General features: G+C 38.7%; 1 protein-coding gene across 1 annotated transcript in view; it reads left to right on the forward strand.

Moving 5' to 3' along the window:
• Positions 1-9,539: 9,539 nt before the first annotated feature.
• Positions 9,540-25,070, forward strand: part of zgc:77151 (uncharacterized protein LOC337153 homolog) — a 53,207-nt gene continuing 37,676 nt past the window's right edge. Inside the window, exon 1 of the mRNA XM_028812914.2 lies at positions 9,540-10,154. Coding sequence (XP_028668747.1) covers positions 10,134-10,154 — 21 coding nt within the window. The 5' untranslated portion in view covers positions 9,540-10,133. The remainder of the gene's footprint in view (positions 10,155-25,070) is intronic.

Here is a 25,070-nt window from a genome sequence, read left to right on the forward strand (position 1 = left end):
CCTCAGTGCTGTACCCTGTTCAGCCCTCTGGGTCACATGATTAGTCCCATCACCCAAGCAGAATCGTCATACAGTAGGTTAGTACATCTCAACCACTGGGTTGTTGTGGGCTGCCACTGGTGGGCCACAAGTTGCTGTTTGTCACACAAACGATTGTGCTCAATCCTCATCCCTCTCTAACACTTAAGTGTAATTCACCAAGGGCAAAGTGCTCTGACAAATGCACTCAATTGGCCAGGGGGTTGGAAAGACGCTTATATGGGGAAAAAACAAAAGTATGAGAAATACAGCAGCAGCTGCTGCCACCTATGGACTTTGCTCTCTAAGCAAGTACCTTCCATAATCTTCTATTTTATAGTCAGCAAGATCCAAATTTATCACTGCCAAATTTAGCCCATGGGCAGCACGGTGGCACAGTGGGTAGCGCTGCTGCCTCGCAGTTAGGAGACCCGGGTCCTCCCTGTGTGGAGTTTGCATGTTCTCCCCGTGTCTGCGTGGGTTTCCTCCGGGTACTCCGGTTTCCTCCCACAGTGCAAAGACTTGTAGGTTAGGTGCATTGGCAATCCTAAATTGTTCCTGGTGTGTGTGTGTGTGTGCCCTGCGGTGGGCTGGCGCCCTGCCTGGGGTTTGTTTCCTGCCTTGCGCCCTGTGTTGGCTGGGATTGGCTCCAGCAGACCCCCGTGACCCTGTAGTTAGGATGTAGTGGGTTGGATAATGGATGGCTGGATTTACCCCATTATATGACTATAACAATCAGGATCCTGGGACTTTTTGTAAATTATTGACAGGTTATTTTCTGGCCATAGTACTCACCTGCATATTGTTAGAAAAATCTGAGGGACATGGTTTGTTTTTCGATTAAATCCTTCATTTTAAAGTTAATTTTAGATTTAGGTCAATTTTCTGACACCATTTTGTTTTTAGGCCAATTACGCTAAATTGCCAGGTTTGCCCAATAAGGGCCGTGGCTTCAGAGTTCATGATCCTGTCAGTCATTACTCAGCAGGATTAAAGGGTCAGTCTAGGTTCACTTCCTTATCTGACTACTTGCATTCCAAAATCCTTCTTGCGCTTTAATTTCATTAATTAGTGTTTGATTACTTACTGATTTTGAGCTCTTTTTTGCCTTTGTTCTTGTCTCACGGTTATTGTTCTCCTGGTTCAGACCCTTGGTTCATATATATTGTTTTTCTAGTTGTTCTCATTTTCTCTTGCCCTCTGGTAATTCCTTGTACCAATTTCTCTGACTTTTCATGGTCTCTTTGTTGACCTAACTGGGCTATTGGCCCTCAAAAAAACAGTTCATTGTTCACAGGCTTTTGGAATTTTGCTTATTTGTTTTCCTCATTCTTATGAACTTCTATGAATACAAAGATTAGAAAGTGGCTGGATGGATATACGGATAGATAACATTGATTCTTTTACTTTATGGTTCCATTGACTCTTTTTCTGTATGGTTCCACGTTTTCTCATACTTGGTCTTCCACCCGCCTGAAGTCCATTTTCCTCTGGAAATACAGTATATACAGTGGTGTGAAAAACTATTTGCCCCCTTCCTGATTTCTTATTGTTTTGCATGTTTGTCACACAAAATGTTTCTGATCATCAAACACATTTAACCATTAGTCAAATATAACACAAGTAAACACAAAATGCAGTTTTTAAATGATGGTGTTTACTATTTAGGGAGAAAAAAAATCCAAACCTACATGGCCCTGTGTGAAAAAGTAATTGCCCCCTTGTTAAAAAATAACCTAACTGTGGTGTATCACACCTGAGTTCAATTTCCGTAGCCACCCCCAGGCCTGATTACTGCCACACCTGTTTCAATCAAGAAATCACTTAAATAGGAGCTGCCTGACACAGAGAAGTAGACCAAAAGCACCTCAAAAGCTAGACATCATGCCAAGATCCAAAGAAATTCAGGAACAAATGAGAACAGAAGTAATTGAGATCTATCAGTCTGGTAAAGGTTATAAAGCCATTTCTAAAGCTTTGGGACTCCAGCGAACCACAGTGAGAGCCATTATCCACAAATGGCAAAAACATGGAACAGTGGTGAACCTTCCCAGGAGTGGCCGGCCGACCAAAATTACCCCAAGAGCGCAGAGACAACTCATCCGAGAGGTCACAAAAGACCCCAGGACAACGTCTAAAGAACTGCAGGCCTCACTTGCCTCAATTAAGGTCAGTGTTCACGACTCCACCATAAGAAAGAGACTGGGCAAAAACGGCCTGCATGGCAGATGTCCAAGACGCAAACCACTGTTAAGCAAAAAGAACATTAGGGCTCGTCTCAATTTTCCTAAGAAACATCTCAATGATTGCCAAGACTTTTGGGAAAATACCTTGTGGACTGATGAGACAAAAGTTGAACTTTTTGGAAGGCAAATGTCCCGTTACATCTGGCGTAAAAGGAACACAGCATTTCAGAAAAAGAACATCATACCAACAGTAAAATATGGTGGTGGTAGTGTGATGGTCTGGGGTTGTTTTGCTGCTTCAGGACCTGGAAGGCTTGCTGTGATAGATGGAACCATGAATTCTACTGTCTACCAAAAAATCCTGAAGGAGAATGTCCGGCCATCTGTTCGTCAACTCAAGCTGAAGCGATCTTGGATGCTGCAACAGGACAATGACCCAAAACACACCAGCAAATCCACCTCTGAATGGCTGAAGAAAAACAAAATGAAGACTTTGGAGTGGCCTAGTCAAAGTCCTGACCTGAATCCAATTGAGATGCTATGGCATGACCTTAAAAAGGCGGTTCATGCTAGAAAACCCTCAAATAAAGCTGAATTACAACAATTTTGCAAAGATGAGTGGGCCAAAATTCCTCCAGAGCGCTGTAAAAGACTCATTGCAAGTTATCGCAAACGCTTGATTGCAGTTATTGCTGCTAAGGGTGGCCCAACCAGTTATTAGGTTCAGGGGGCAATTACTTTTTCACACAGGGCCATGTAGGTTTGGATTTTTTTTTCTCCCTAAATAATAAAAACCACCATTTACAAACTGCATTTTGTGTTTACTTGTGTTATATTTGACTAATGGTTAAATGTGTTTGATGATCAGAAACATTTTGTGTGACAAACATGCAAAAGAATAAGAAATCAGGAAGGGGGCAAATAGTTTTTCATACCACTGTACATATAAAAAGATTTCCACGCTAGCAGATTGTCATTATATACATTTATGAATGAATAGGATCTTGGGTGACTAAACAGTCTGCATGAACCATAACACAGAATCTACCAAGAATCAGAAATTTGTGATAAAAAAGTCAATGAAATGAAACCATGTCCATTGAGATGGAATTTCAGAGATCTTTAATACTAGGGTGTTGTACCGTGTTAGACATTATGAATGTAGAGAAAAGCCAAGTAAAATGACACCTTTTATTGGCTAACTAAAAATTAGATTGCATATTGTAATCTTTTTAGTTAGCCAATAAAAGGTGTCATCTTGCTTGGCTTTTTTCTACAGGATCTTTAATAAATTCCGTTTTTCGAATGGAGTAACCTTGGCATGAGAGTAAGTTTGTCACCACTGCCATGAGCCCCATACCCCAAATGACTCCCACTTACCATTAATTCTTATTTTCTTAGACCTCCCCTGCCTTTCTTTCTCCTCAGAAATCCCTCAGCTTTAGCATGATGCTAAACTACTGCTCACCTTCTATTGGAACATCTCAGGAATAATTACTTTAGGGAACTGGCTGTCCTGATTTCATAAGCTGATTTACTGGAAAAAATATGCATTGTGAACTAACAAGGAATCCACACAGACTGTGCTGTACTACTGTACTGTATTACTGGAATTCTATGATGCAATGCCAGCTCTGTGTGGGAGATGTAATGGTTCCCTATCTTTTTCTGCCTTTTCTGTCTTTTTCCAATCAGCATGGAAAAGCACTGTGAGCTGGCATCACCCTTTGGTCCTATTGGCACTGCAAGGACTTGATTGTAGAGCTGTAACACAATAATGGCATTTCTTGCTCTTTAGAGATGATAAATGTTATCTATAAAAATGTGATTATAAAAAAGCTAACACTGCATACTCCATTCATGATATGCATCATGTACCTGCTGCCAGCATGAAGGATTTAGTGAAGTCATTGGATCATGGGGTGACATATGAGGGACTGGTGGCTCTGTGGCAGAATTTTGTGAAATTCTGGATATCTGGTTTCAACACTTCATTATGTGATGGTTGTGGTCAATTGGAACCATTAATGAGAGATTATTTATTGACTTGTTGTTTATAGCATATTTTCTTAAATTATGGGTTGCTGCCTTTTGGGTCGTGACTCATCGTTGTATTCAATGGAAAAGGGTTGCAATCGGCATTGCTTCATTATGGCTGTCGGCAGCAATTCTCCAAGTGGTAAATGCTATGACTCTTGCCGGTGATTCTCCAAGGGAGACAAAACCCGCTATGATTGTCGTTGGGGTCTCTCCATGCAGAACAAGCTCCCTCCAGATCTGATAAATCATCAAACTAAGAAGGGCAAGACTGGGGTTGTGTACAATAAAGCCATCCTCACAGACCTGTTGGATTTCTGTACTCTTGTCAGTAGGCACTTTTAGTTGACTTGTCTTTTTGATTTGATATACTTTGTTCATCCCCAAGGGGAAATTGTCTTTTTCACATGACCTTTGGGGGTCAGAGCACAGGGTCAGCTATTGTACAGCATCCTTGGAGCAATTGTCAGATTTAAGGGCCTTACTAAAAGGCCCAATGGAGTAGGGTCCCTTATGGCAGTAACTGCATTTGAAGTGGCAACCTTCCAGATACCATAGTTGCATGCAGCAAATTTTCTTGTTTTTATGGAGAAAGTGTCAAAGGATCATTCATCGCCTGGCCATGACGCATTTTTTCACAGTTCACTGTCTTTCATGAGTGTATTATTCACCAAAAAGTGCAGAGGTACATACACTTCAGCCCAACCACAGTGTCTTACCCCATACTTGCAGACTGTTGATGAAATGGCCAGCTCATGCTACACATGGCAATTTAGAAGCAATTATTACTTGGCCTTCCAGCTCCAACTTAAGTGTCGTGTGGCAGGAAACTGGAGCACTTTGCTTTTTTTGAAAGACACCTAGACCTTGAGCATAATGAGCCTCGAGCTGGATGTGCAGCAACCAGCTTTATAAAATAAAATACAGTAAAATAAAAGACATGCTGGTTTACTGTAGTAACTTAAAACGTAGGAGAATGTTTCTGTTTGAAATGGACTGGGCTCAATGCCTGTCTGTAGTGGAGGGTGCAGCTTCAGACATGCTCTACATTTAAAAGGTCCATCGATGTGTTGCATACCATTAAGTACAAATTATCATGATTCAAGTGTTACGGGGCAAATAACAGGAGCAGCAGAATTAATATACAGTATGTACAGTATCACAGAAGGTAGGGATAGACTACCTTTCTCAATTGGATGGACCCTTGCATGCTTGGAAGGCCCAGGGATAGACTGTCTATCAAGGCTGCATACTCCTCCAGCACGTTAGGTGCCTGTGTCCCTTTGTTGGAATACCCATGTGCATACCTGCAGGGCAACCTGGGTGCTATAGTTCCATTGGACAGCCCTGTGGAGTCCCATGTGTGCCATGTTGAGTGAAGGTATTCCTTCTTTTGGGGTCTTATGCCTGACCTAGAACTGCTTCCTCAATGCAGTGCTGTGGCAACTTAAGTACCCCCGAGTCCAACACAAATGGAGTTGCTGCATCTCACTCGAGGACAGGGTTGACAGATATACATTTTTCACACTAAATGAAGCTATTTTTAATAAGTCATACACAGAAAAATAATGATTTGATGGGATGTGGTTCTTTGTGCTATTTTTAAATGGTACGTACAGCCATCCAAACCCCTGAAATTCTCCCCTCACAGGATGGAGACAATGATAAAAGTCCAACAAGGGTCCCAACCCCAGACGTCAACAGCGCCAAAACTCACCTTGGACATCAACAGACGCAAAAGTCGAAGGGGGAACCAAGAACGTTGACATTTGTTGGGTTGGTCCAAAGCACCATTAGGTGGGTTTTTTGCTGTCATTGGGAAGGAAATATTTGCAGGACCTGGCAACCCTGTTCAGTGAGAAGAGGAGGGCAAAGCCTGGGAGGAAGAAAGGAGACTGAATTGTTTGTTGTTAAAGAAAAAAATCTGCACAAGGTATTTGGGATTGAAATAAACTGCCATTTGCACCTGGGACTGCTTCAAGCATTAGTTCTTTACTGGTGTCAGTAGGCTGAGCTGTTGTGAATGTGTGGTGTGAACCTTTCAGAGCTGGACCTGATTTATTAGGAATGGTCAAACATAACAAAGTCTCACTGTACACAAGTGATAAAAGACTGATCCAAAAAGAAAATGGACAAGAGACACATCCCGTTATTACATTGAGGGGCTTCATCTTCATGTTGCTGCGTGTACGCCTTATGAGTTAAGCTACTCAAACTCTCCATTTATGTTTACTACCTGTGGTCCGTCAGTGCTGTCGTAGGAATACAGGGCACCTCATCAGAATACTCCTGTTGGACTTCATCTGTGTTGACATTCAAATCCAGGGCAAATACCCACATGTTGTCTGTGGTATCAGCATCACCAGTGACAGATCCACCATTCCACCTTTACCATATTCGACCATACTTCTAAATACTGGACTGCATTGTACAACATTGCTCAGAGAAGGACAGATCCTCCATCACAGACATTTTTACTTAACACCATTCATTGTAAATTGTTGTGCTTCATTGGTGCCTGCTGCTCAATTTAAGAACAATCTGGATGAGATATTGGGGACAGCTTAGCTATTAGCTAAAGAAATGGCCTTGATGGACTGAATGGTCTCCTCTCGTCTGTCAATGTTCTATGAGACTGCGTCATCACTACCACATTATATAGTTCTAAACTGACTGCCAATACCAATCTGACTGCTGTCTATAGATAGATAGACAGATAGACAGATAGATAGATAGATAGATAGATAGATAGATAGAACTTTCTCAGATTCTCTCCTCTTTTTTATTCTATTTATTTATCTACATATTTGTACTATTATTAAAGTTTTACTCTGCTGACCTAACTCTCTTTCTCATGGGTGGGGGTTGATTTGTTTCAAAAACTAGTTTTGTTAAACTTGACTTGCTTGTATGGAATGTTATTTGATTTTAATAAAATTAATAAAATGTTAAAAAAAAGATAGAATTTTACTTGTCTTCAGATTAAAACATGTTTTCAGAAATCTACCATTGTATCCTGTTCTGTTGCACACTATATGCTGTACCTGTGCTTGCTTTTGATATTTGTTATTTAAGATTTCATAGACACACTAACAAGATGCTTTTGGCATTTGTCAATGCAGGACTTTTCATTTTTAAATTGTTTCCTTAATCTTCAGTTTGTATAGTTGATGCTGCATTTTAATTGTTTCATCCTGTAGAATGCCTTGTGATGGTGCATGTACAGTGCATTCAGAAAGCACTCAGACTGACTTGTGTCAATGTACTGTAATATTTCAGTTATTTTTTAATCTTTAATAAATTGCCAAAATCCTGTTTTCACTTTGTTATTCTGGTGTTGAGTGATACTTGATTTGGGAAAAATGAGTTTAAATGATTTTAGCACAAGGCTGCAACATAATAAAATGTTAAAAAGTGAAGGAGTCCTAAGACATTCTAAATCCATGGGACAAATAAACTACAAGTGCTGTATACTGTAGCTTGACACTCTGGTCTGGGTAGGACTTTCAGGAATGATGTCTCTAAATTTAATACTACTGGGAAAAACATCTGTATGGAATGGTCCATTCAAAGAACATGTGGTGCTGCTGTAGTTGCAAGCCATAAAGGCATGTATGTTACATGTAATGCTACACCAGCTTTATCTATAGAATCAAGTATTTGCATACACTCAGAAGTTGTCTCCTGAAGCTGAAAGAAAGGTGTGTACAGTATAGCAAATCAGCCAAGTAAAAAATGGCCCCTTTCAAGCAACAAGGCCATCATCAAATTCTGCCAGCTTCTCACAATCAGACTGACCAAGCACATTTCTAATGCAAGCTGCACTGCAATTCTCAACACGCCAAATTTCAGGTCAGGAGAACTAAATGGCAACTTGCATGAGAAATGTTGAGTTGCACAGCAATGCTAATCAACAGTCAGATACCTCAGTAAAAGTTACCATGAGACCTCAAATGTCTTGTGGGGTCCAAACTTTTGCATGGCGCTGCTTTCCTTTTTTCACTGAACAGTACAAAGCAAAAACAATACACTAATATTGTTTAAAATATTAAAGAAATGTGCCATCTTTAACTTTATGCCTTTTGGCAATCTGTTCATCTTCTGATCACTTAACTATTCACAGTAACAGACATTTTAAGCAAGGGTGCCCAAAGTTTTGCATGCAACTGTACATATACTGAACATCCACATAGTATAATTAATAATACAAGATTAGAGACACAAAACCAAAGTATTTTATGTAGTATCTTTGTAAAAACTACAATGCACCACAATTCATCAAATATTTATTCCTCAATGTCTTCCTCTTCTCTCTATGCTGTAGGGATACTTCGACTTTAATCAAATGATTCCACTTGTCCTTCCAATGAAACCTCTGAATGGATAGGAGGCATCAGCATCACCAGCAACACATCCACCACCTTTAACATGTTCTACCATACCTCAAAACACTGGAGTGCATTGTAGCACATTACTCTGAGAAGAACAGACGCTCGATCACATACATTTTACTTATCGCTACTCACTTCAAAGGTTTGTGTTCTCTGGAACCTGCGTAGATTGGAATTTTGTTCCGTTCTCCATTACCCAGTGGTCTAGGTTTAATAATTTTAAAACCCTATGAACTTGCAGCAGATTAAGCTGGGTATGAAAATAGATAGATAGATAGATAGATAGATAGACACAGAGATCTGAACAAAAAAAGAGCATGACTAAAAAAGGGAAAAACATTAAAAAGAAAGAAAACTTCTGACTTGGCAGTCTCATTTACATTGAGTCATTATACATGCCTATTGCTGTTGTATAAAGGAGCCCACAGAATATATACAATATTATTAACTTATTACTATTAAAATATTTAAGAATACTCTTTACATAAAATATATATGTATTTGCTCAAATGTATTGCATTTTTTTGTGTTTTTATTATATATTATTTTGTATTTTATTATAAAAGATTTTGTATCTGTAAATGTGAACAATGATGTGTGCTACATATGTAAAACTTTTTACAGCTACACCAGTGATATATTGCCTGGATATATATATATATATGAAGCAGTCCTTCACTAACTTTATATATATATATATACTATACACTGTATATTGAGAAAGACACATTGTACATGCGAGCTACTTTTTGTGGTATGAAGTTGACCGCATCCATCTGCGCGTGTTGAAGTCCATGCGCGTCTATGTGCGTTAGTGCTCATATCTGCACATATGAAACAGAAAAGTTGCATTTACAAGTTGTTTCGCAAGACTTCCGCCTTCGTGTAACACAACGCCTCTCGCTGATAATCACATAGGATTCTGATTTTGTAATGAATGCAGGTTTCCTTTATTTCACTTGTGCTAATATCCTGACTGTACTGCCGCTCCGATGTTGCACCCCTGAGCCCGTAGGATGTTTTTGGCCGCTTCGTGATTCCCGTCCTTTGAGAAGTGAACGCCAATGCGAAGGGTTTGACAAGCAGCCCGCAAAGAGTGAAAAGCACGGAGAGGAAAGTCCATTTTTTTTCCACGCATGCTCGGTATCCCGAGCAAGGCTAAGCTTTTCTGTTACAATTTAATATTTCATGCACATTATGTTCACGTTTACCGTTTTGGGGGAAAAAGGGTTCCTGTATTCTCTCAGTACAATAACCGAGCAAAGAATTTATTCAGGGCATACGATTGCAGTTCGTTTCTTGGCAGTAAAACCATTACTGTAAGGAAATATATATTTTTTTATTTTTTTTCCAGACACTGCTTGGCCACACCTAGATCCTGTCCTATTTTAACAAAAAAAGTTTTTTTTTCGTGCGGTATTTGTTTGTGTCTCCCAGCGAGGACCCGGCTGTGTAATTCGATAGGAGCCACTGGAGGGGGATAAGGGAATGTGAGGCTGCAATGGAAAAGAGTGCAATCCAGGTAAAACCAAATTACCAATTTATATTATTTTAAAAATAAAATCATTGCATCCCGGCCGATTTCATGAAGTTTTAGGTGGATTGGTGTGCGCTGTGATCGGGCGGGTGACCGGTTGTGGTTGGCTGACAATTTCTTACGAACTTTTAATTTCTTTTTCCTAATTTAAAGCGAAGCCTTGTAAGTTGTATTGCTCTTATTTCAGGATTGATTGTTTGAAATTTACACTTCGCCCTTTTGAAAACTCCGTAGTTTTGCTGGGGCAGCGAAATCGAACGCTAAGCGAGGTAAAAAAAAACGGCGATATTGCGAAGTTTTCATTTTGATATAAAAATCGGCGGTGTGTTTATTTATTTTTTTATATTCGCATTTCCAATTCGATATTTGGCCGTTAATGATTAATAATCTCTTTTGTGCCGTGTCGGCTGTTCCCTCCCCACCCCCATCGCGTACACTTTTTCTCTGATATTGTTCTTTCTGTATATTTTCGTCAACGTTTTGTTTATCCTATTTTTATATTAAAACTACTGATTTGGCAAATTTTTATGTTGTAATTTAAAAATGACTGCGTCGAGTTTTAAAAGATCTTCAATATTCTAAAATGCGACGGTGGAGTATTTTTTGAGCATAAATAACTATAAATTACTGTGAAGTTTACAAGATTTCTGACATATCTAGGTGGAGCATATGATTTATAACATAATGGCCGGCATATTTTTTTTCCTGAGTTATTTTAATTAGAGGAAATAAACGGCATATGGAAACTTTTATTTACTTTATGATCTGACGTGATAAATAATTCCCAACTTAACAGGATTTTTAAAATAAAAGCACTTAGTTACGTGGTGTACATATTAATTTATGTACACAAATTACGCTGACATAACAGATATTACCGTATCGATCCCATCGTAACATTCTACGTTCGCGTCTTGAAATGAATTGTTGATAGTTTACTTATTTTGTTCAGCCTGTTTAATATGCAAATTGCGGGGGTGACACACATTTCATAATAAGAGTTCAGTTGGGAGGCGAGCCTCGCCTCGCGCCAAGGTCACGTTTAGTGTTTCCTCCAGTCGAGTACACCACTGCCGCCTCGGGGCCGCAAAACCAGTTAGTGCCAGAGGGCATTTCCACGCTGGGATTTTTTTTCCGGGTTTATGCCAACTAAATGATTTCACCATCTTCGAGCACTAGCGGCAAAGTTTGCAGCCGAGTTAAGCGTTACAGTAGGGCGGGGGGCACACAATAGTATTTGCATACAAATTAGCTCTGAGAATAGCGAGGCGTGCTGAAACTTCAGGGGGAAGGTTTTCTTTCTTTCTCGTTTTTTTGTTATTCGTAAATGTCTAACCTTCTCGCCTATCATAACTTTGAAGTGCTGATATGCAGCCCTCAACTGAAACGCGCCCCCTCTTGCATTTTCGGGAGTTTCTTGTAATGCACGTTAATGAGTAAAAAAAAAAAAAGGGTGCGACGCGACGATCGCAGTTGTTCGTGGAAAGAAGAACCTTGCTCCGCCTGACCGAAACGACTGCCGCCGAGAACCGGGAGGTTTGATGGAAATGTCCCTATTGTGATCATTCCGGCGGTTGCTTGCATTTATTGGCGAGTAAAGTTGCAAGTTTGAAGCCCTCCAGCTTGTAAGAAGCACGGCAGCGGAGCAGCCCAGGTACTTGAAGTGAAACTGCCATGCAGACTGTCGTCGGCAGCGTTAGCTTCGGGCAGTTAACATTTGTAACGATTACCTTTGTGATTTATATTTAAGAGTACATGAAAGGAGCAAGTCGAACACATTTGCGCTACGTTGACTTTTTGTTGTGTTGTGCGAGGGTAACGTTTGACTTCTGACACTGAATAGCGTAACCATTTACTTAGCACCTTGCGGAAAGTTAAGAGTGAATTTTGGGAGCGCACTTTCGTTATGAAAGATGAAGGCGTTCAGGCCACGGTAATAAGAATTGCGTTAACACCGTAGTCCCAGGAGAGGAGAGACCTTTGAGAAACCAGTGCCAGTTCTGGAAACGGGCCTGGGCTGGGCGCTGGTCCATCGCTCGGTCATCTCGCTCACACAGGGTCAATTTACAGTCCCCAGGGTTATGGATTATGTAGAGGAATATGGGCTTAAGATCATCATTATGAGCTTGTGTCAAGAGGAGAAAAGTGTGGAAATCAAATACATTTTGTGTGATTTAAGTTGATGGCCGTTTTAAAGGAATCCTTACTTTGGGCAACATGGAACAAAGGATTGGTGTAGTTGGCATCGTTGTCAGGGCACAGACGGGACGCTTTGCAGTTGATTGTTCACTCAAAAACGATAGTTCTTTTTAAGTATGAATCAGTGTAATTAATTCATAATTCGTGGTATTCATAAAAAGCAACGATTTAATGAGGTAGAACTAGTTATAAACAAGAATAGTGGATTCAAATATTTGTAATGTTAAAATGTGTGCTTCAATTTAAATATTTAAAGTCTGAATATTTTTGATTTTAATAGAAATTTGTCATTTTTCACCCTATGATGGGAGTCCATAGAGGGCTCGAACCCTAGTAAAGAATCAAAAATATATACATCAGTACAATTTTATGTTTTGTATGGCATTCACTGAGTGCAGGCACAGAGCACTGTGAACAATTCTCAGTTAAAACACAAGTATAGATTATATTAATTATTAAATATAGAACTGGTACACACATAAATGCAGATTTGTAAAAACACAAAAAAAAACAAGGTAGAAACTGATTAAACATAAATGGAAGCCAACAATATCTGTCCATTCATTCATTGATGAACTATGAATTATTCATTGACCCTAAAATTGTCTAAAAGGATACCATAAATGTTTATGTTTCAAATTTGAAATTTTTAACTTTCTGGGAGTGGCATTTTGAGGGCTAAGACTACCGTTACAGAATCAAATATCAAAAATATTATCGCATTTGTGAACATGCTTATTATTACCAGTCCCCAATTTTTTCAATATTTTGTAAAAAGGAGCAACTTTGACCCCTTGTACCTCATTAAGAGTGAACCCTTGAGGTCCGCTGATGTGAACAAAAGTCGTCCTGCTCATTTTTGCATTTTGGTTTACTCTTATCATGAACTTCAAATGTGGCCAAAAATGAGGGGTTTTTGGGTCTAGAGGGCCTAAAATGTGGGGACCCCGAAAAAAACTTGATGTTCTTTATAACTAGACATAAAACAAATTGAACAGTACATCATATCTGAGGAATTTCTGTAGTGGTGAGTCAAGAGGCACCGGACCAAAAAAAACAACTAAGGTTTCAGACTGTTCATAAATAATTTTTATTAACATAAAGAAGTTGGGAAAATCAATAGACATGTAGTTTGAGTTGGTGGCTATTTTAAAGAGATCATTAGGTTCGGTAAATGTGGGGAAAAAGGATTGGTGTAGTTGGCATCATTGTGACGGTACAGATAGGTGCTTTATTTCAGGGAGGGGTATTTTGAGATTGATTGTTGACTCAAGAATGATAGTCCTTTTTAAATACAAATATTCTGTGTACAGAAAAATCTTATGTTTCTTTCAATCCTTTAAAGTTTTTGTTGGGGTAATGTACACCACCAGCTTTTTTATCTGATCTCCCACTCTCTCAACAATAATTAAAGGGGAGACTGCAGCCATGGTGGAGCACTCCAAACATCTAGGGACAATCATTGACAATCAGTTAAGTTTTGATCTAGTGATGTGTATCACTGTACTGATTTGATTCTTTTAAACTACCGGTTTACATTCCTGCTGCAAACAAATGACCCTCTGGGAAAATAGTTTATATAATTTTACCTAGTTTTATATCCAGTAATTAAGGAAACTGTTTTTAAAAGGAACATAATGAAAACATATTTTTTGGCTAATTTGACAGCCCTAATACACAATACATAAGGATCCAATATTCAAATTAAAAATAAGTAAATTTCAATATATTCGAATTTAGGTTAACAATTCTGGATGTTGCGTGTACGTTTGTATGTGCTTTTTTTATAATTTATTATCATAGTAACAGCCACACTGGCGGCTACAGCAAGAACAGCCATAAACATCAAAAAGAATCCTGGTAGTACTTGGGCAACTGTTATTTAAATAAAAGCCAACAAAATCCCAAGTATTCCCATCATCAGTCACATCTTTTTTTAGTCAAGTGCTGATGGTTTGGTGTGAAAGTCCTGCTCTGGACAGCAAGCCATAAAAGCAGCTATGAAAAGAAGCTGAAATCTGCAAGAGCTGCACACGCTGGCACCTGGCTTTGCTACGTTATATTTACATTACATTGCAATTTTTTTTACTTTTTCATTTGTGCATCTCCAAATCATGCAGCGCTTATGACACTGTTGAGTGGGTCCTGCTTGCAACACTCGGCTGGAGTACTGCATTACAATCATATTGTGACGTGTCTTGGTGCCAGGCAGGCACCGGCTGAGTGATTTAAGGGCAGGAGGAATATCAGTTAGTTAGTTAGTTAGCAAGACAGCGACAGGGTGAGAACAGCGAGCAAAGTGAAAAGGCAGATAAGGGGTAGGAAGGACAAAGGCGGACTTGTTTTACTATTTTGGAAGTGTTCAGTGGGCAGTGGCAGGGTACCATTTATGTCATGGCATGCAGAATAAATGGCCGTTTTGTACCTGTGAACTCAAAAATGACAGGATTGTCAAAGTATCAATTCAGGTTCTGCACAATCTGTCTACTTTTTTCTTCATTACAGCAATACTTTAAAGAAGATGGCCTGAATATTTTCAATTACACCTCATTGTTTTAGGTGGTATGTGTCAGATGGAGACTTATTGTGGGACAAGGCATGTTGGGTGAAGAGGCACTGTAAAGGTGTGGTTTTAAATTGTTGCAATAAAAGAAAAATCTGAATTATGACTGTTATTTTCCATTTGCTTTAATGAGATGGTCTTAGTTAGTGCTGGGCAGAATGACCAAAATTCTGTATCACGGTATTTTTCAAAATTATACCGGTTTCACGGTATTCAACGGTATTTTTTTCCCCATGCATGAGTGGATGTTAACCGTATTTTCCACTGCAATTACTGCAGTAGACTGGGTAAGAACAACCTATTCCAGTGTCATGAGAATTGTACATTGTGCAAAAAAACATTTTAATGTGCACACAAGTATTAATACAGGTTTGCATGGCCCCATAAAGTGATAGTTTTCAAGGGGGTGGCACTAATGAAGAGAAAGAATTACATTGCATTACAGTTGCAGTCAAAATATAGAACCATTTTATTGAACAAATTTTGCAAACAACATATTTTCGACCATCCAAAGAGGCATTTAGACATAGAAAAATATCCAGAGGTGCTTGACAAAGGTTGTATTGCACTGAACATGTCTTAGGAATAAAGAGTAAATATTTTTTGTAAACCAACTACACTTTCTGTTAATGTTAACAATTTCTGTCCACTGACACATTAGCTATATGGATTGTAACGGCGTTGGTTATCTCGATCCACCGCTTGCTTTTTTTGTCGTAAGCAGTCCTCTAGCAAATTGACATCTGACTCGAGTGTCCTCTAGCTTGTTCAGTTTTACCTGAGGACGTGGTGGGTGCCAATCTTAGTTCCATACATTCATGGTACTCCAAAGCATGTTTTGCGGCTAAGGTGGTGCAGCGAATTGCTCATGTTGCCACCTCCAGTGACAGCTTTAACTTGACACCATTTGCAGTAAATAGTTTTTTTGGTCCACATCCAACCTTTTAAAACCAAAATCTCCAGACAACAGAGGCGGCTCCTTTTTTTCGGCAAAAGTTCTTCTGTGTCATCATGTTCAACTTTATCGTCTGCTACAGCTTCAGTTTCGGAATGTTCTCTGTCCATTTTCACCGCTCAATACCTCCACTAAAGCATGTACTCCGTTGTATGTGTTTAGCGGTGTAGCAGTGAAAAACGTCCCCCCTTAAAACAGTTTCCCGCTGCACCACGTTCCGAACATTGTTTAGGCTATTTAAACTGGTATTGTGGTATAAGAAAAATCCATATCATAACAAAAATAAAAAACGGTTTTCAGTATGAACCGGCGCCCTGTGGTGGGCTGGCGCCCTGCCTGGGGTATGTTTCCTGCCTTGCGCCCTGTGTTGGCTGGGATTGGCTCCAGAAGACCCATGTGACCCTGTGGTTAGGATATAGTGGGTTGGATAATGGATGGATGGATTGTATGAACCAGTATACCTCTCAGCACTAGTCTTAACCTTCAACAGCACCCAGGGATCTCAGGTGTAAGAGTGAATGGGACAGAATCTGATACAAAATGATAGTTTTAGGGTACAGGAGAAGCATTTAGAAAAACTGCTGCTGGTACACTTGTAGATCAAAGTGGAGAGTAATGGCATAGAAAAAAAACACTACGTTGTTAAGGGGCTCAGCTGTAAGTTTTACTAATGAAGATACCAACTTAAACTGATCATGGAACTGAAGCATAGAAACAGATCAGTAAAATACTGCAGCCTCCACATAGTGCGTCTAGAGTAACTCGATGCCAAAATTAGTGTGGGTAAAACAAACAACCATACCTTGACAACTGATTGTCAGCGGTTGTCTTCAATAAGACCCTTTTTTCAATAAATTCAAATTATATTCGAATAGCAACATTCGATTGGACAGTCCTATTACGTATTTAAGATTGTAGTTTTAGCGTTTTCTCTTGGGAATGTGTTTTACTTGATTTAAAGCAAACAGTAAAACTGTGCACCTACCTCAGAATCAGATTGGCGACCGTGTAAATGCGATTCCAAGGTTGTCCCTGACCCCTTTGGTTTTGTGAAATGCAAACATTCTCAAATCTGTGTGATCAAATTCAGGATAAAAATAAATAAATGAAAAAATAACTGGCAGGTGGATCGAAAGTGTGGAGGAGTCTCGCGGTGAGCTGCCATCCCATCCACCTTGTTCCTACTTGTGTCTTTTGCTGATGGGACAGGTGCTTCTATATGGACTTGTAGTAGGAAAAAATATACTAAAAAATGGAAGTGTGGACTCTTTGTGACTTTTTTTTTTTTTAATGTTTGGCAGTTTGGACTCATTCATGCATTGGACATGCACAGCAGATGGAGGGAAGCACAAATGGGAGTGTTGACAAAAGTGAAGTGTGATTTCAGGCAGAGGTGCCTTTCTTTGGATCAGACCATCAGTTGTGTATTCACATGGTATAAGGCCATGGATTTGTATGTGAATGAGTAGTTGTGATAGCCTGGATAAGATGGGTCAGAGAGTAATGGCAAGGTGTGTTTTTAGAGCACAGAGAAGCATGTTGATTGCATATCACCTACTTTGTTGTTTTTCTTATGTGTTTAAGAAAGAGGTTTGACGTATATGGAAAAAATGACCTGACTAGAGGGCACGTGGTGTAAAGGAGAAGTACAGTGATCCCTCGCTATATCGCGCTTCGCCTTTCACAGCTTCACTCTATCGCGGATTTTATATGTAAGCATATTTAAATATATATCGCAGATTTTTTGCTGGTTCGTGGATTTCTGAGGACAATGGGTCTTTTAATTTCTGGTACATGCTTCCTCAGTTGGTTTGCCCAGTTGATTTCATACAAGGGACGCTATTGGCAGATGGCTGAGAAGCTACCCAACTTACTTTTCTCACTCTCTTTCTCTTGCGCTGACTTTCTCTGATCCTGACGTATGGGGGATTGAGCAGGGGGGCTGTTCGCACACCTAGACGATACGGACGCTCGTCTAAAAATGCTGAAAGATTATCTTCACGTTGCTATCTTCTGTGCAGCTGCTTCCTGAAGCGACATGCTGCACGGAGCTTCGCATACTTAAAAGCTCGAAGGGCACGTATTGATTTTTGACCGTTTGTTTTTCTCTGTCTCTCTCTCTCTCTCTCTCTCTCTCTCTCTCTCTCTCTCCCTGCTCCTGACGGAGGGGGTGTGAGCTGCCGCCTTCAACAGCTTTGTACCGGCCCTATTGATTTGTTTGCTTTCCTCTGTCTTTCTGACAGTCTGTGCTCCTGACGCGCACTCCTTTGAAGAGGAAGATATGTTTGCATTCTTTTAATTGTGAGACAGAACTGTCATCTCTGTCTTGTTATGAAGCACAGTTTAAACTTTTGAAAAAGAGACAAATGTTTGTTTGCAGTGTTTGAATAACGTTCCTGTCTCTCTACAACCTCCTGTGTTTCTTCGCAAATCTGTGACCCAAGCATGACAATATAAAAATAACCATATAAACATATGGTTTCTACTTCGCGGATTTTCTTATTTCGCGGGTGGCTCTGGAACGCAACCCCTGCGATGGAGGAGGGATTACTGTACCTTTTTAGGGTTATACTATGGGTACTTTTAAATTCTAAAAAATGTCAAGTGTTGCACTCACAATTGTTGTCCCACATCCTTAAGGTAGAAGAGTGTGACCTGTTGATGTACTTAAGCCTTGTCCAGGATTGTTTCTGATCTTTCACATGATGGTTATTCTGTGACTCTCACTTTAATTAAGTGGTTTCAGCGATGGATGGACACCCAATTTGCAGAATTGTCTATTTTAAAGCAAGCATTAAATTAAACGGAACATTATCGTGAAATGGCAATTGGTGAGAGGAGTAAGCTGTAAAAGATGGTACACCTATATATTTAAATACTGTATCTATTGTCAAGATTAAGACATAGTTGGGGACATTTCTTTTGTCCCAAGGTGTGTACCTTCCTAGTCTGTGCAAGTAGGCCTAGTACTTATTGGTATGGTTTTCTTAAAGAGACAACATTATCTATCCTTTTTAAAAACATAATTCGGTTAGCTGCTGGAAACTGCAATGCACATTTAGCCAATCAAAGATCAGTTCCTAACTGAAGCACCCGTTTACTAGAAGTAGAACAATCCTTATTTAGAAAGTGGAGAAGTAAAAGAAAAAAAAATGATTGATTTAGTGCTGAAACTGTTTATGTAAAAGGAAAGCAAATGAGAATGGCTTCTTAAAACACAATAGAATACCATATTTAGAGCATTAGAAGCAAACCTTATCTGCCCCTTCCGCCATCCCAACCCAAAATGTGTAGCAAGACCACGGTTTTAATGTGATTCCTTGTCTGTAGGCATGCTTTATATATTGCGTTCCTCAGATTACATTATCAGCCAAATTAGACAAGCAATCACTGGGAGAATGCAGAGCTTTGTTGAAATAAGATCCCAGCATTATTTTACTGAGTAGATATGCAGGGTATCAAATATGGAGCACAACACTAACGCTGGCAAAATGATAAAGGCTTTGTTGGTATACTTCAGTTTCTTTCAGGTTAATATGGTTTTGACCAAATCACTGTAACGTAACAGCAAGCCTTGGAATTGATTTTTCTGCTTGATGTTTTTATCACATCATGGTACTTGTGGCAAATAACCTTTGATTTTCTTTTTTTAAACATCAAAGAAGTGAAATCAGATACTATACTGTGTTCCTTTATTTAATAAACTGTTACTCACAAGATCACTGGGCCGTCAATAACTATTTAATTGAAGTAGGCCTGTATTTATTTTTTTATATTAGCTGTTCTACTACTGTAAAGAAAGACTGTAACAAAGACGTGCTTCTTAATGCTCACTCTCTATTTAGCAGTCATTTTATTTTTACTATGTATCTGCAACTTTTTTTTTAGCAGTCATTTAGCCTTTAGCACGGACATGTGACTCCTTTTTACTTTTAGTAACCAGTTAGGAGTTGTCCATTCAGATGGAAGGGGAATGGAAGCAGATAAGTTATTTTAATGTAGGATTACCCTGAGGCAGAATTCAGTGCAAGAATTTAGTTGTTTATTTTTTCATAGCACACTTCAATATTTTGGTTCAAGGAATTGTGCAAATTTCCAGATCCAAACAAGTGCAGAAATGATCAGTACTACGAGTAAATTACACAACCAATGTATACACATCCCTCTGATCCCACCTTTTCAAGGACAATTTAATGGAGACCAAAGGCTTGTCCTAGCAACTTTGGGCAAAACCTGAAAATCAAACCTAGAAGGAACTGCAGTTCATCTCTGGATACACATATTCGGGCATTCAAAACGTTTTAGAGTTGACTGGTAATTTAACAAGTGTTTGGGATATGAGTGCTGACCTGACATATTAGAAATCCTAGAGAAGTACAGGAAAAATGTGTAAATTGAACACTGGGAAGTTAGACTGTGCATGCATGGGATCACACTTGGGCTTTAGTACGTGATCATAAGCAGATGAGCATTGTCAGGGTTAAGTCTGCTCTTCATGAAGTAAGCAGTGTTCTTTATATAACGAAAATATCACTGTGGGTCTGTCACTGACAAAACCATAGATACAGTAGATACTTGTGCTTTGTACGGTATTTTACAATTCCAGATCCTTCAGAGTAATCTGTGAGTTGTTATTGGGAACACTTAACCTGAGTTAAGTGTGTTTCAGAATTAGATGAATCTTCCCCATGATGAAACACTGAAATGCATTTGATGTGGATTTTAATAACTTATTTTTTGCTTGAACATAAGCCACATTCTAAAAATAATGATGAACTACAACATATTTTCACACTCTTCAATTTTAATCTGCAATACTTGCATAGTTTTAATGGCTAATAATTTCTCTGGTGTTGTGAAACCAACATGAAGTTTAGAAATGTCACCCCAGTGCAATAGTAAGGTGTAGAAGATATTGCAGTGTGGTGTTTACAGTATATAGGAGGCTATTGTCAGACATGCAAAGTCCTGTGGTTAATTTAGGAGGATTCACATAGAGCATTATCCACAAAAATCTTTTTCTTTCTTTCTTTCTCTTTCTTTCTTTCTTTCTTTCTTTCTTTCTTTCTTTCTTTCTTTCTTTCTTTCTTTCTTTCTTTCTTTCTTTCTTTGGGGTTGCAATATTAGGCCACCCTCCTACACTGTCATCTCTTATATACTTCCTTGCCTCATACCTGTTTCTAACCTTAGGCCCCCCTTCACAGAGTCCATCCACTTTCCCTTTGGTTTTCAACTTCTTCTCTGTCCTGACACTTCCATATCTGCGATTCTTCTCCGCACATTGTATACCTCTCTTCTCATGACATGCTTGTACCACTTTAACCTTTTTTCCTATATTTCTTTGAGTGTTCCCCATCTTTAACTGTATCTCTGATTCTCTCATTCCTGATTTTAGCAAGCTTTGTTATTTCACACCTCCATCTCAACGACCTCATTTACGCATATATAGCATCCAGTTTCCTGTTACGCATCTTTTTAAATGTTCAGTTTTCTAATTCGTAGGACAATGCTGGTTGACCACAGTGCATGCAAGTTCTAAAAAAAACAAACAACAATTTATGAGTGTCAGTATTAGCAATGCACTTCTGTATACTAAACAACAAAGTCACACATGTGAATTATTTACTGTATTTAATGCTAAGTATCACAAAATTTACTGAACTGAAAGTTTTTTTGTTTTTTTTATAAAAAGTTTATTGCCACTTGCAATTTCACTGAAAATTTAAATAGTTTCCCTTCTGATCTTTTCTGTCTTGCACTAGATATAAACTTTATCAACACAAACTAAATTCTCATCAAGTTTTTCAAATGCTTAGCGTCTAAGCGATTTCTGGATTTTGTTTTTACATTGTTCATTAGACTAAATCCTCTTTCACAGTCCGCACTTGAGGCCTGACATGTGGCACAGATGTCCAAAAGTGAAAATAACTCCTTGGAGCCGTATCTGAAAATGTCTTTACAGTTACAGTTTCTAATTTTTCCTTAATCAGTACCTTGAACTCAGGATAGCAACATGGTGTTCTGCATTTTGTAATGTATCCAAGCAGTATTTGTGAATAGGATCATTGTCATCTTTAACTATTTTTCAGCTGTATTCCACTAATACATCATTCCTAGTTGCAGCAGTTGCTGTGAATTATCTGAATAGCCACCTATCTTGTTTAGTGGTAAAGATGCAATCCTATCTGCCTCTGCAGCTGTGAAAAGTTCCTTAAATTTTGTCTTCTTAACAGGTGACCTGCAGAAAACTGTGTAAATAGGCCTTCACAAAGTCTCTGTGCCAGGGGACTGTCTTTGCCCCCAGCATCATCTCTACCTGGGTCCTCACTGTGTACATCATGATGTTGCTCTGATATGTGTGGAGTGGGCTGCCACAAAAGAGCAGCCATAAATTTTTGTTTGTCCTGCATGACTGGTGTGCCGTTTAAATGTAACTTGTTTTCCATGTAAAACTCTTGAATAGTCCTAAGAATAGATAAACTGTCGCATGCTTTTAATTTTTTATTTTTGCCTGTGAACACAGTTTTATGAATGGAGTTGCTTTTATTCTTAAATTCGATGTGTAAAATTGTTATTTCAGTTGATGTATCGACTGTCAGTGTGGTAGGCTGATTTTCTAATTCCATTTAATACCTCAGTTTTGACTGTTGAATTAATGTAGTCAACGAACTCAGAAGACGTAATTGTTACTTTGCCAGCTATCAGCTATTTTTACGTATTTGCCAACATGATCATGAATATCCCGCCTGGACCACCAACATAGAAAAAATGTATTTTCTCCGCTATCAAAATGTTACCTATTAAAACCTTTACCTCATCAGGTGTCCCTTGCTTTTGCTGTGTATCTTTTTTTCTTGTTTAGATTTTTTTTTTCAAAAATCTTTGATTGATTTTTTAAGCTTTGTGACTGAATGGATATGAGATTTCTGGTTCAAACTCAGGTGGTCCACGTTCTAGTCATTCTGTGCTTTCCCTGAGGTCTGTTTGTTAAAAGTTTCTGCTTTTATGGATGTTTTTGCAAATGGCACTGTCCGTCACCAAGTAGTTCAGAATGCCTCCAACAGCCTGTGCTGCCCAGTGGTATGCGGCAAGTCCATTTTTAACAAAACCTTTCTGTCTTAAACCCCAAACACTACTAATTTAATGTACTACTTGAACTCCTTTTAGCTGTGTGCTTAGACATGGCTAAAGTGACAAAGAGACAACCGCATAGAATGTTTCACACTGCGTAATTTTGGTTTAAAACTCATTTAAATCGAATTGGTAACCAATTTGGATTAATTTTTATTTAAGTTTCATAGTTTATGGTTGGGCCATTTTGTAAGTGACCATACAAATTCTGTGAGCAACACTCCTAAAACGTACAAGCAATTGCTGACATGCTCAGCTTAGAGGAAACACTGGTCGATATCCAGTAGGGCTCCTCTCCACAACCTCTTAAGACGGGCCACACTGAACAATGTCATTTTCAAATAGCATGCACCATGGCGTCTGGTCTACTATTCCCCCATCAATAACATCTCTAACTGGAGTAAAAATCTTCATAATTTTGAAATTCTCTAAGTTTTATTTTTTTTTATATCGAATTTATAACGTTAGTGTCACTACTTTGCTCCTCAGTATTAGTAGTTGCTGTATGAGTAACGTAGAGTGTCTGATTATTTCAGTGATCATTACACTGTGTGGCTTTAGGGACCCATTTATGGTGCACTCAGGGGTTTTCAGTCCTGGGAACTCCTAAAGCTGCAGGTTTTGTTCCAGCCAGTCAATAATTCATCTGAACTCCCATTGGTATCATTGTTAAATGAGTTGGTCTTTTTTTTCGTCACTTATTCTCCATTTAGAAAAGACTAGTAATGTGAGCTTTATAAGAAATGTAGAAAGATTTTAGCTTTTTCCTGGTTTTACATTCTTTAACTCTCTTGTTTTATTTTACTACTAATTTACCTTTTTCTATGAAGTGTGCACCTCTAATAGTGCACTAGTAGAAGTTCTGGCTGCCATTACCCTGAATTGGAATGAGTGGCTTTGAGAATAAGATGGGATGGGAAATTATAATTTTTTTGGCAGAGGCATATACTGTTATATGGTACATTTTTGCATGTTAACAGTTTTATGTTTCAGATTGTGCTTATGACAAACCTTTTTAATCTTCACTTTGTGTACTTCTGTAAAATGCCATGTGGTGATGCATGTAGATTTCTGCCATTTTGTATACAGCCGATTGTTTCATTGTTTAATCAAGAAAAAAGCAATCCAGAAGAGATAACAGATATGTCTTAAAAAGCAAGAACTTTGCTAAAAATGGAGTCCATTTTATCAGCTGTTAGAAGTGTTTTGCAGCTTGTCACATTTGGGAGGCAGCGTGAGGTCAGAATGGTTAGTTCTGTTGCTTCACAGAATGAAGAATCCCACACCACTTTTTTCTGTTGTCAAACTTCTATGTCTGCCCATCTTTTCCTCCCACATCTCCAAAAATTTGCATGTTAGGTTAATAGGAACATCTGCATTATGAGTGTTTGCATGAGTGGACTGATATCTTGTTCAGGACCGATTCCTACCTTGTGCCCAATGCTGTTCTGGTCTGAATTAAGTCAGTTGGACTTAAAAATAAAATACAATTTTAATACAATAGAAATACAATTTTTTTGGTGGATTTTTAAACATGGCAAATGTTTTGTATTTCTAAATGTATTTCTAATCTCTTCTAATTATAGTTTGATTTATGCTGTGCAGTGGCTTTTGGACGATACCTAGCTAGATAGTGATTAGGTATTGGCTCAAATGGCCTACTGGCTTCCAGTTAAACCAGTCCACTTACAAACAACTTAGCCTGTTGCCTACAGCTGAATCTTTTGCCAGATTAGATGGTGGCCAAGAATGTGGTCTTAGCACATCTTTTAATACCTTTTCACTGGTCATTTTTGCTTCCATTCACAGTATAGTTGTAACTGTCATTTTAATAATTATTTCAAATGTTCTGTATATATAGCAATTGTATTTGAGGGAAATGTGATAAAACAGTTTAGGCTTGCTAATGTATTTTCAAGAAATTCATACTAGACCAGAATGTTTTCCACATTATAAATGACTTCTTTCATCCTTATGAAAATGTATTAAGAGCAAGGCGATAATAATCTCATTTTCCATAATTGCTAAATGCCTTTAGTCATCTTGTTGCACA

The sequence above is a fragment of the Erpetoichthys calabaricus genome, chromosome 11 (assembly GCF_900747795.2).
Source record: "Erpetoichthys calabaricus chromosome 11, fErpCal1.3, whole genome shotgun sequence".
NCBI classification, from domain to species: domain Eukaryota; kingdom Metazoa; phylum Chordata; class Cladistia; order Polypteriformes; family Polypteridae; genus Erpetoichthys; species Erpetoichthys calabaricus.